Source organism: Leptonychotes weddellii, unplaced genomic scaffold (genome assembly GCF_054177405.1).
Source record: "Leptonychotes weddellii isolate Sample4059 unplaced genomic scaffold, ASM5417740v2 HiC_scaffold_4961, whole genome shotgun sequence".
Taxonomy (NCBI): domain Eukaryota; kingdom Metazoa; phylum Chordata; class Mammalia; order Carnivora; family Phocidae; genus Leptonychotes; species Leptonychotes weddellii.
The window spans coordinates 1-11,323 of record NW_028016955.1 but is presented as its reverse complement, the minus strand read 5'-3'; the positions used below and the strand labels follow the sequence as shown (position 1 = coordinate 11,323).

Below are 11,323 nucleotides of genomic sequence, written 5' to 3'. Positions count from 1 at the left end.
AGGGGACCGAGCCTTTACGACTGTAGGATGGGCGTCCTTGTGCCTAGTCCTGTCCTGTGCCCTAAAGTACACTTTGTCAGACATGAATACAGTGGTTCCGTTTTTAAAATTAATGTTGGCATGATAAATCTTTTTAAGTCCTTGTCATTTTTTTTTTAAGATTTTATTTATTTGAGAGAGAAAGGAGAGAGCACGAGCAGGGGGAGCGACAGAGGCAGAGGGAGAAGCAGGGGCTGAGCAGGGAGCCCGATGCGGGGCTCAATCCCAGGACCCCGGGATCATGACCTGAGCTGAAGGCAGACGCTTAACCATCTGAGCCACCCAGGCGCCCATTTTGTTTTGTTTTTTTTCCGCTGTATGAACAAGTCTTTCACGTGCTCCTGGAAGCCTTGTCGCCAGGTCGTCCCAGCATCCGATTCACCCTGATGTTGGCGGCGGACAACTGTCCTTTCTCACTCATGTTGCGAATGACCCGGTTCTTTGCACACGGGATTTTCCATCGCATCCGGGACCTTCTGGCTATCACGCCAGGAGGCTCTGCGTCCCACTTGCATCTGATGTGTCAGCAGACGGTGTCCCTGCTTGGGCTGGAGAACCAGCCACCGGGTGCTGTGCCCGTGCGGAAGAGTTCAATCACAGTGATGCCACCAGAATTTGGTCCCTGCGGTTTACCTGGTGCTGCAGCTCCCACGGTCCTGGTAGGGCTGCCCGGGTGCGGGAGTGGGCACAGGTGTCTCGGGTAGAAGAGAGCTTCCCTGGCCTGGCCTTTCTGGGGGGTCCCCGGACAGTGGGAGACACAGCATGTTTCCCGGGGCGGGGCAGGGCTTTCTGCTGGTGTCCCCCCACAACCTCACTGTCTCAGATCCATGGGGTCCAAGAGGCCTCATGGGCCAGCTGGGTTTTCGTGGCAGACGCCTTTTGTGGGCACTTGCCCACGAGCAAAGGGCTTTGGGGGCCCACCCCCCACCCCTACTGTGGCCCTGGACCAGGCTTGTAAACAGCATGTAGTTGGGTCGTGTTTTTTGGTTCTCCTCGTTCTGCTAAGCTCTGGCCTCTGATTCCTCAGGAACCTGAAGGCCATTCATTCTTGGATCTTTCACTTGTTACCAACTCAACAGCCTTGCCTCCCAAGCCTGTCCAGACACAGCCAATCCCCGTGTCATGAAGTGTCCCTCCCCTGCATGTTCCCGGGGCCCCAAGTCCACCTGCAAACTCTGATTCCACTTTGAGTCTGCTCTGTGAAATGTGACTCAAGGCCCTGGGGAAGCTCATCTCACGATCCTGGTGACCACACACATAACTCTAGGGAAACAAGGAACCACGATGGAGGATAGGACGTGAGGTCCCCAGTGGGCGGGACCAGGACACAAATAGTCAATAGACCCAGGGTCCCCAGTGGATGGACCTGGGCGCTCATCTCCAGTAGATCCTGGATCCCCAGTGGGCAGGACCTGGGCACCCATCACTAACAGATCCACAGGTCGGGGTCCCGAGTGGCCAGGGCCTGGGTACCGTTCTCCAGAAGATCCACGGCCGGAGGGGATGGGACCCTGATGCCCATCACTAATAGATCCCGAGCCCTGAGTGGGCGGGACCCAGGTACCCTTCTCCCAAAGATCCACAGCCCAAGGGAGCCGGGCCCGGGAACCCATCGTTAGATCCTGGGTCCCCAGTGGACAGACCCAGGCGCTCATCACCAAAAGATCCAGGGTCCCCAGTGGACAGACCCAGGCGTTCATCACCAAAAGATCCAGGGTCCCCAGTGGGCAGGCGGAGGGCCCACCACTAATAGATCCAGGGCCCAAGGGGGTGGACCCAGGTGCCCATCTCCAATAGATCTGGGTCCCCAGTGGGTGGGACCCAGGTGCCCATCACCAGGACATCCATCAGTAGTAGCCGCTGAGCGATGAGCAGGGAGTTAATGCGCACATGACAAGCTCCCGTCCAGGCAAGGCCTGGTGGTGGCCGGTGCTCCAAAAATCCTCTGGGCTGACTCTACTGCCGCCCCCCGGAAACGTCCTGTTGGACGAGACTCTCCCAAGTGTGCCTCCTCGGCCTTACGCTCCTGGCTGGGGCCAGAGCGGTCACGGCATTTCAGCCATGGGAACGGTCCTGCCCCAGCCCTTAGCCTTATGATCGCTGTGACCCCCAGCCTGCAGTGGGGAAGGCAGAGCCTGCTGAGCCCAGTGACCGTCCACCCACCGGGGGCCCCCTGACAGCTGCTCAGGGCTTTAGGACACACAGCGCATGAGGGCCACGGGTCCTGTGTCCCCGTCACCTAAGTCGGGAAGGAAATCAGCCAGGCAAAGGGAGCCCAGCTCCAGGAAGGCAAAAAGCCAGCACGATGGGCCCCCACCTGGCGGGGGAGCCCCCCCGGAGGCTGGGGAGCACCACCAGGAGGGTGGCAGTGGGCAATACCTGCATCCCTCGAAGCAACAGGCGAACCCACAAAACTTCATATTCGGGTTCAGCCCCAACGCGGTAGACGCCTGGAAGGTCCCCTCGGGGGCTGAACATCAACACAAACCAGGTCCTAGGAGTAACAGCACGGCAATTAAAGTCTTATTCTCTCTGATTATAATTTTTCAAAGGTCTCTGGGCGGAAATCTTAAAATATATTCCTAAAGGCCAAACATATGTGAATTTATAACCGAATCCAACGCTCCATAAAAAATCCACTTCAAACTCCCAGTGAAACACGTGCGTGACCCAAGTGCACACACGGACACACAGACGTACACGCCCTCTGGGCGCTTCCAGCCGACACAACTAATGTCTGCCTCGCCGAGGCTTTCCCGCGTGTATAATTTTATTATACTCTGAATAGAGAGGGTATCTGAAAAGCAGAGAAAATGACTATACAAAGGGTTTATAGAACATTCATTTACATAACTGGATATATTCTTTACAATATAAGAAAAGTAAAAATACCCACTAATAAGCAAGGCAGCTAAGGAGACACGAGGTCTTTGACACTGAGGATGCACACGGCGACCCTTAAATTCGGTGTGACTCGCCGCGGGTATAGATTAACACTGGAGGAACACAGCGTCCGGTTAATGAGCAGGTTAATAGGACCCTGGCTGTGACGCGGTGGGGACCCTCGACCTCCCCGGGACGGGACCCCCGTGCCAGGGATCGCGCGGAGTGTCCCCGAGCCTGCGTGGGGGTGGGGGTGCAGCTTGCCACGCTCTGAGCCCCCAGTTCGTGGATTCCTCTCGTTCTGTGTGATGCACGTGTAACATAGGAAGAAACCTGTCGTACCAGCTCGTCAGGAACCAGGGAATCGGCATCCCTAGGCTCCGCAGAGGGAGCAAACTTCCCGACGCCCTGGCCACTGCGAGGAAAAGCCACAGCCGGCCGGTCTGTCTCACAGGCCAGGGAGTGCGTCTTCTTGAATGCTCTGGACAGGGACCACACAGGAGGCCCCGATGCCCATATCGTCCACCAGCTTGTGCTTCTGGGCCCCACCCCCACCCGCTCTCCGGTCTGTAAACGAGCCCTCTCGTCCTTGGTCGGAAGGATGAGGGACCCGACCTGCGGTCTTTGGGTCAAAATGGGTAGAAGCCACCTTGGGATGAGGTGCCCCTTGGGGACGGCACCTTGGGTCCCCTTGGCTGAATTTCTGCCACGAATGGAATCCCAACATGCCAGCCGCCCCTGCCGAGGACCAGACCCCGGGGCCCCCGGGAGATACCAGTGCATTCCACACCAACACCTGTCGGGGAAGAAGGTCCGCGAAGACCAAGGCAGACATTTGGCACAGAAATGAGGCACTTATGTTTGGTGCATCGACAGGAGCTGCAGTGGACCCGTCCACCTGCTTTCACACACGTACGACACCCCCCTGCGTCTCGCTTCCAGCTCTGCCAGTCGGCACGTCCGTCTCTGACCCGCTTCACACAGAGAACTCACGACCACGTTTCCACCCCTGGTGTGGTGCCCGCTGGTGACTCGCGGGGGGGCCGAAGAGCTGATCTTGATTTTGGAAAGTCGGGCAGAGTGGGCAGCTCCCCGGGCCCCAGAGCCGCGGGGCGTCCCGGCTGTGCGGGAGGAGACCGAGCCTCCCGTCCGCCGTTGTCAGCCCCAACTCCCGCCCTGGGGGACACACTGGAGCCTTGGCGTGACCAGCACCCCTGATTCGGTCGCCCAGGAGATGCAGAGGAGTGGCCCTCAGCTCAAGAACAGCCTTGAAGGACTGAGATTCATCATCTTCCTCCCCTTCCTCCTCTGCTCGGGAGGCCAGAAACACGTAGAGGCGGGAACAAGGGGCCAACGGCTCACAGAGGGCCGAGAAGAGCCGTGGAGAGCAGGGCCGAGTCTCCACCCAAAGGTGACCCACCCTCCGGAAACTTCCTCCCCAGAAAGGACGTCACCCGCCGCCGCCTGGACCCGAACCGTCCATGGCAAGGACTGGGGTGGTACTGGGGTGGTCAAGGCTGCTGTGGCCGGCCTGTTGGGGACGCGGCCCTTGATCGTGGGCATGGGTTCGGCTTGGCAGCCCCCAGAAGTGGGACCCCGTCCTGCCCAGCAATTTATCATAAATAGTTTGGCATAAGTAGAATATAAATTATATGAAAAGACATTTCGCGTCCATGTTCCCTCTGCTCTCACGGACAACATGCCGTTCGGAGCCAGAGTGAGAGCCTGGAGCTGCCACCTGCCTGCCCGGCCGGGGCTCACGGTGCCCCTCCCCCGGGACTGGGTGGCCTTCCTGGTCCTCACAGCCATCACGTCACCCCCTCGCTCATGCCCCCAGAGTTCCGGAAGGGCCTGACCTGCACGAACCTTCAGCAAACATGCATCCCCTTCTCGGTGAGCTAGCGTCTCTGTCGTGGAGGAGGGAGGCCTCCCCCTGGGTGCTGGGTGGACGGGGGCCCTCCGTGAGGCTGATGGCGCCGCCGGTCACCCAGGGGCCACGTGCAGGGGCCGGGCGCCCTCCTCACCACAAACGCCGGCGTGCAAGGAACAGGGGGGCCCCTGCCGGCGTGGAGCCCAATTTCCTCCACCCGGGAAGCGCTTGGCCACAGAGACGTGTCAGTGAGCAGTCTTTCAGGAAAGGACAGCAGAAGGGGGGGCCATCTGTCCTCCTGTCCGTGAAGCCAGAGGAGGAGCCCCTCGCCCTCCTGGGGCTGGAACGTCAGGCTGGCCAGTTGCTTCGCGGGGGACGCCCCAGCCCCGCTCGGGTCTCTGGCTGGGAGGGGCTCAGATCTTCTTAGGGGACCCGATCATGACCTTTGACACGAAGTTGACGATGGCACTTGCAGGCTGCTCGGGGTCGTGCTCCGCGAATAAGTGGCACACATTGTCCGTGGCGCTGCCCTGTTTCCGGGCCACAAACCCGAAGACTCTGCAACAGGAAAGGGGGTGAGGCCAGAGCGCCAGCGTCCCGCAAGGCCCAAGTGTGGGTGCAAACCTCTGTCCGCTCCCTCCCTGCACCACCGCAACCTCCACCCGCCACTCACCACCACCCAGCCAGACACCTGCCCACAGCTGTCCACCTCCCAAACCTCGCAGGGACAGCAGGTGCATGGCCGGCCACCGCCCCGGGCCACTCCTGGCCGGAATCCTGCAGACGCGGGTCAGGGCAGGTCCCTGAGCCCCCACCCGGCCGGTGGCCTGACTCTCCCAGGGGAGGCCAGGCTCCCCAGGTACCGGGGTGGGGCAATCAGATCACGTGGGGGCACACAGGTGAGGGCCGCACGTGGCCAACCTCCCGCCCTTGGGGGCCAGAAGCTCTCCTCTCGGGCCTCCTACACCCCAGTTACAAACTATGGGCAAGTAAGGAACTATTAGAAGAATCGGAGCTGTTCTCCGAATGGGCTTTTGTGAGACCTGAGTCTCACGCGGGGACTTCCGTTGTCCCCGGGAAACTCCTTCTGCTCCTTCTTAAAAAAAATGAAGGATTCTTTTGTTCCAGGGGAGCGGTTTCCCAGCCATGAGAGGGACTGGCTCAAGGAACCCCGATGAGGTGGCACATTCCACGCGGCTGGGAGCGCCGTCAGCCCCACGTGCCAGAGCGTGGGGCCTCCGGGTACTTTATCAGATCCCAAGGCCAACAGGAATGTGAACCAGAGACGCTACAAGAGGATCTTTGTGGTCTGACCTATTCCTGGCAATCAGATTTAGGTTACATGGAGGAAACCGGGCTGGGGAGCGCCAACAGCTCCGAAAGGTTCTGGGAGCGCCCCTGCCTGGCGGGACTGGCCTGCTGTGGAGGCAGGGCAGGCGGAAACCGTGCTCCCCTTGCATCTGGAAAACGCTGAACACTGTGTCATTCACAGTCACACAGGGGAAGTCCTTCCTCCACCCTGACCTCGATGCACCTGCAGTCCACGCCCGCCCTGAACAGCCCAAAAAGCCATGCATTCGCCTCCACGCTATTTTCGCCACATACGGGTCCGGGGTCTGTACTGTGCTTCCAGGAAAGAGCAAGCAGGAAAGTGAACCCCAGGAGGCCCTTCCTGCAGAAGGACACACTTTCGTTTGTGTTCATGGCACAAACCCGTTGGCATGGTTCCCTCATTTCCTTATGGGAAACCCTCTTTGGAAATCTGTACAAAGATGCACTTTGGACCGTGACAGGAAGGGCGCTGGCGTCCCGTGAACCTACCTCGAGCAGGGGCCATCCGTGATCCACCTTGCAGATTAAAAAGAAAAGGAAGAGTTACGTTCACTTCTTTATTAATTTAACAGGCAAAGGATGCACACGCATCGCCTGATACAAATACAGATGTCTTACTTCCGGTCCTGTGGATCCAATGCGCAGAAGATCACGCTGCTCACGGGGTAATGTCTCCGGAAGAAGAGCCTATGGGGACACGGGGGGGGGGGCACGCTCTGTTAGTGGGCGTGAGGGTGACAGGGACGCATAGCGCAGGCTCCCCCGAAGGAGAGTCGGGCGGAAACCGACTGGATTACTAGTCACTTGGAGAGAAGGACCGTGCGTACGCCCGTTAGAAATGGGCAGGTGGACGCGGGGCTGAGCGGTGCTGGAAAAGCTGGCTCTTGGCAAGAGGGAAGCATACAGCAGAGTAACATCGTGCACCTGCCAGCCACACGGAGGTCGGGACCGAACCCCGGAGCCCCAGCATGGCCCTGGAGGAGAGCCAGGGAGCCCGGCCTTCCTGTGCTCGGCCCGAGAACCGCCGACCATGTCCAGCCACCGACCGTCTCCAGCCGAACTTTCCTCACTGGGGACACGGTGTCCAGTAAGGCCGGCCACTCTTGGGGACTGGAGCCCACATCAGACATGAGGAAGGAGCTGACGGCACACTGCGAACGTACAGACTAGCTGTGGGGTGGGCACAAGGGGCGGGTCGGGACTGCCCCACCGGCCGGCACTAGGGGACTGGCCTTGTGCCCCGTGACCCTCCTGCCATCCCCCTGCTTTTATGGCCGATGACCTGGCTCTCTTATTAACCACACCGGGCTGTTTCCAAAACAAGTGAACAACAAGTGCATTGGAAATGTCTTTGACTCTGAGGTCAGGGGCTCCGTGGGGGCGGGGGGGGACGGGACATGCTGCTGTCTGTGCACCTGACTCTGCTCCCCGTTCGGACTGTGGCCCTACTATGTTCCCGGGACACCTGCTAGGTAGAACCCACTCAGGGACAGCTCTGCTGAAAGCCACCGAAATTATTATCTAGTATCTACATATTCGAACACCATCTAGATAACATTTAGTATTGTAACGTATTATACAATAGATGGTCATGAATAACTATTACTAGTATTAGTTGCTCTTAATATATAACTAATGGCTACATTACAATTAATTATCTAGATACTGGACTAACATCTAGCAAGCTCACAGTGTCACCTGAAACGGAACGACCACCAGTCAGATGTAACGACACCAAACCAAAGACGGGTGAGTTCTATCACAGTCTCCCAGTGTTTCGACAGAATCGAGCTCAAAGATTTTTGAGTCTAAAAATTATACTCGTGTGTGCGCGTGACACCCAAAGGTCCAAATCTCTCTCTCTCTTTTTTTTCTTTACAAGTTTACTGACTCCTAAGAAGAAAACGTCTGCGCCGAATGTCCACGGTTTACACGCAGCTCCTGGGAGGTCCTGAAGGACAGGGACGCGCCGAGGAGTGACGCGTCCAGAGCCACGTCCCGGGGACACACGGGCCGGCGGGAGGTCTGACCCCAGGTGCGCCCAGAAGCCCGCCCGCAGCCCAGCGCCCAGGCACACTCACTTCCTCTGGTTGTCCGTCAGGGTGATGCCCTGGGCCGACACCTTGAAGTGCACGACCGTACACAGGGGAGACGGCTCCTGCACGAGGGTGAGGCTCAGGGCCTTCTGGACGGCCTGGGGGCCCGTGAGCGACTCCATCTCCACGGAGTTCAGGTACCACACGTTGCAGGCTGCAAGACACCCAGGGAAGCAGGGTGTTCACTGGAGGCAAAGCCCTCGGCCCCCCATTCCGCAGGCGTGGACGGGGAGGGACCAGGGACACACGTGCCCCGAGGCCCCGTCCCGGAAGCCTCCCGCCGCCCCTGCCGCCGTGTCCCCAGTGGGGCTGGAGACCCCTCCCCAGCCTCGGTGCGGGTGTGGGTCCACGGCACCACCGCAGGTCAGTAAACGTGCGAGAGGGAAGCCAGAACCCCAAAGAACCGTCCTGCACAGACTGCTGGAAGTGACGGCGCCCAGAGCAGCGGGGACGATGCATGAGGCGTATGACTTGGGGCAGAGGCTGCGTGAGGAAGGCGCGGGTCGGCCCGTCCTGTCTGGGTCATAGCCCCGCCCTGCCACGGGGCTGGGCTTCTCGGGGGGGACGGGGAGCAAACTGTCGAGTGTGAACAGGGCTTGGTAAACAGCCTGACGGCCCTCTGAGGATGCACCCCTGCAGCTCATGCAGAAGCTGACGTGGGACCTTGGGGCACGTGTGAGGTCGGTGTGTCCCGAGACACTCGGACTCTGCCTACCGCTCGCTCCCAGCAGGAGCCACGGCCCCGCCTGGCCAGCCACCAAGAACGTGTCCCTCCCAGCTGCCACCACCCCCAAGAACAGAGCCGCCCGTGCCCCTGCCCTGCCGGACGCCAGGCTCCACGTGAGCGTCCGCGGCCTGCGAGCGGCTAGCCATCCACGGCCTCGAGGCAAATGCTGCGATTCACAGCTCATCTTCAAAGCCTGGGAAGCTCTGGGGTCCCAGAAGCCCCTGCTTCCGTGAGTAAGCCCCAGGTCTGCACCAAGTTCATCGGAAAACAAAGCTTCGCCCTTGATCCTGGGGTGCTGAGCATGACAAGCATGTCGGCCGGGGTCTCACCGACGTCACGAGGAAAAGCCACTGGAATCGAATCACTGTTGGAGCCACTGAAGAGGCCCAACGGGAAAGGCCCAGAATGAAGGGAAGGAACAGATTCCAGAAAGCCTCCCGGGAACGACGCAGCCCAAGGCTGGAGAAAGGGGTCTTCAGCGAGAGCGGGCACCACACGGAGCCTGCCACGCTCACTGCGGGGAGCTACCCCACTTCCTCTAGAGGACACAGCCCCCGAACTCGCCATCAGCGGCAGTCTCCTCCGAGACCCCAGCTTCCCCTACAAAGTTCCCTGAACCACTCCCTAGCTCTCACCAGAAGCAGCTGGAGACCGCACCCCTGTACCGGCCGGAAATGCGCTGTGCCGCCAGGCAGCATCTAAAGAGAACTCTCCACCCCGAACACAACCGTTTCCGTGTCTCTGAGCTCCGCTAAGGCTGCTCATTCTGAGGACGATCCCTGCATGTCAGGCCATGGCGGACACTTTCCAGAGACTGTCTCAGCCCATCTGCACCTGTCCCGTGGCGGAGGAGGACACAGTGGCCTGGAGACCCCAAGAAGCGGTCCAGGAGCCTCGCAGCCAGCCCCTGGGCGTCCACGCCACCGTGTCCTGACACCCCAGCTCCATACTGCTGCTGCAATGTCCACGGAGAAACTACGGGGTACCGGGCACGCTCAGTGAGAAGCGTCCAACGTTCCCGAGGGTGCGCTGTGGATTTTACAGTGAGGCACGCAGGCTGTGTGCGAGCGTCCCTGGCCACAGATAACGCCCCCTGACAACGCCACGTGCCCGTCCTGAGAGCAGACGCACCTTCAGAAGGTCGCACCTGCGCCTTCTCACCCAAAGGGACACTCAGGGGTGGGCGGGAGTCGGAGACGCACCCGCTCCCTGCGGCTGGCTGGCACGGACCCGAGGGAGCGGCAGGGATGGTGGCGATCTGCACTCCAGCTGCCACCTGGACTTGAGGGGTTTACATGTGTCGCTTGGGACAGAGCACATGTTGGCACATTACAACGTAGCCACCCAGCACCCCACGCCTGCCACACTCTGATGAAACGCTGGGTCAACCCGGATGGCCCTTCTGGACAACGCGGTCATCTTTATCAGGAGGCTCAGAAGGGAAATCTTCCATAACCACGGTGGACGACCAGCCCAGAGGTGGGGCTATGGGAGCCTCGCGCTGACTTAGCGGGGAAACGGGGAATGGCTCAATGAACCCCACACGGAAAACCAAGCAACCAGCAAATGGCAGTCACACCACACGTACAGTGACAAGAAGACAGGTGGCCACGGCCGACGCTCCCGGGTGGTTCACGGGAAAGTCGGGAAGAGAGTGGGTCCTAGGATTTCTCAGCTCAAGGAGAACCTTTCTCTCTTCTCCTCTTCGTATTGTGTCTACACAAGAAGACGGACGTGAGCTGAGCCTCCGGGGTGACCACCTCACGACTTAGATAATCAAACCCTCTCGCCATGCGCCGTAGGCCTGCGCAGGGACAGTACGTCAACTATTTCTTAAACCCAGAAAACCGTTAGAGGTTGATGGGAAAGCAGAATAAAAACCATATTCATGCTACGATCACAAGTATGAAAGAAGAAGTGTGTGTGTACGAGCCGGAGATGGATGGGTGCCTGGAAACTTCAAGACCGCGTGATTTTCGGAGGGTGGATATTCTACCTTTGATTTCATTAGCGTTACTGTGATGCATTTCCAAAAACAGGAAGACAAGGAATTCTGATCAAACGACAGTGAAATCCCACCAAACGGGCACAGCCTGGGTCTGCGCCAGGACGGGCGGCCACCAACCCAGACCCCGTCTCCCTTGTGGCACCACAAATGGCCTTTTGATAAGGAGTCGGGGTTTGGGGAATCTCACCCCTAAAGGAGTCATTCCTCAAAGCAGAAGAGGGAAGCTGTCACTTGATAAAGCACACCTGGGGGCAGGTCTGCTGAGCCCACGGGTCCGTCCCGGAGCCCTGCTCTCCAGCAGAGGAGGGAGGATCCACAGGGTGACTGGTATTTGTCCACCCAGCCTGGCCCCCGTCGTCCAATTCCAC

At 59.4% G+C, this 11,323-nt stretch overlaps 1 protein-coding gene across 1 annotated transcript; it reads right to left on the bottom strand.

The window, feature by feature from the left end:
• Window positions 1-2,791: 2,791 nt before the first annotated feature.
• Window positions 2,792-8,397, bottom strand: LOC102736762 (tensin-3-like). The gene is made up of 4 exons (XM_006732369.3): window positions 8,206-8,397; window positions 6,743-6,811; window positions 6,614-6,640; window positions 2,792-5,350 (listed from the first exon to the last, which is right to left on the bottom strand). Exons 1-4 carry the CDS (start codon window positions 8,340-8,342, stop codon window positions 5,206-5,208), a joined length of 378 nt encoding a protein of 125 aa, XP_006732432.1. The 5' UTR covers window positions 8,343-8,397; the 3' UTR covers window positions 2,792-5,205.
• Between the last annotated feature and the right edge of the window lie 2,926 nt (window positions 8,398-11,323).

Excerpts from the sequence above, each read along its gene's own strand:
- LOC102736762 (XM_006732369.3), bottom strand. The coding sequence starts at position 8,342 with ATGGAGTCGCTCACGGGCCCCCAGGCCGTCCAGAAGGCCCTGAGCCTC. Across the intron at positions 6,812-8,205 it reads CTGACGGACAACCAGAGGAA|GCTCTTCTTCCGGAGACATT; the intron begins GTGAGTGTGCCT and ends GTGTCCCCATAG. Across the intron at positions 6,641-6,742 it reads TTGGATCCACAGGACCGGAA|GTGGATCACGGATGGCCCCT; the intron begins GTAAGACATCTG and ends TTAATCTGCAAG.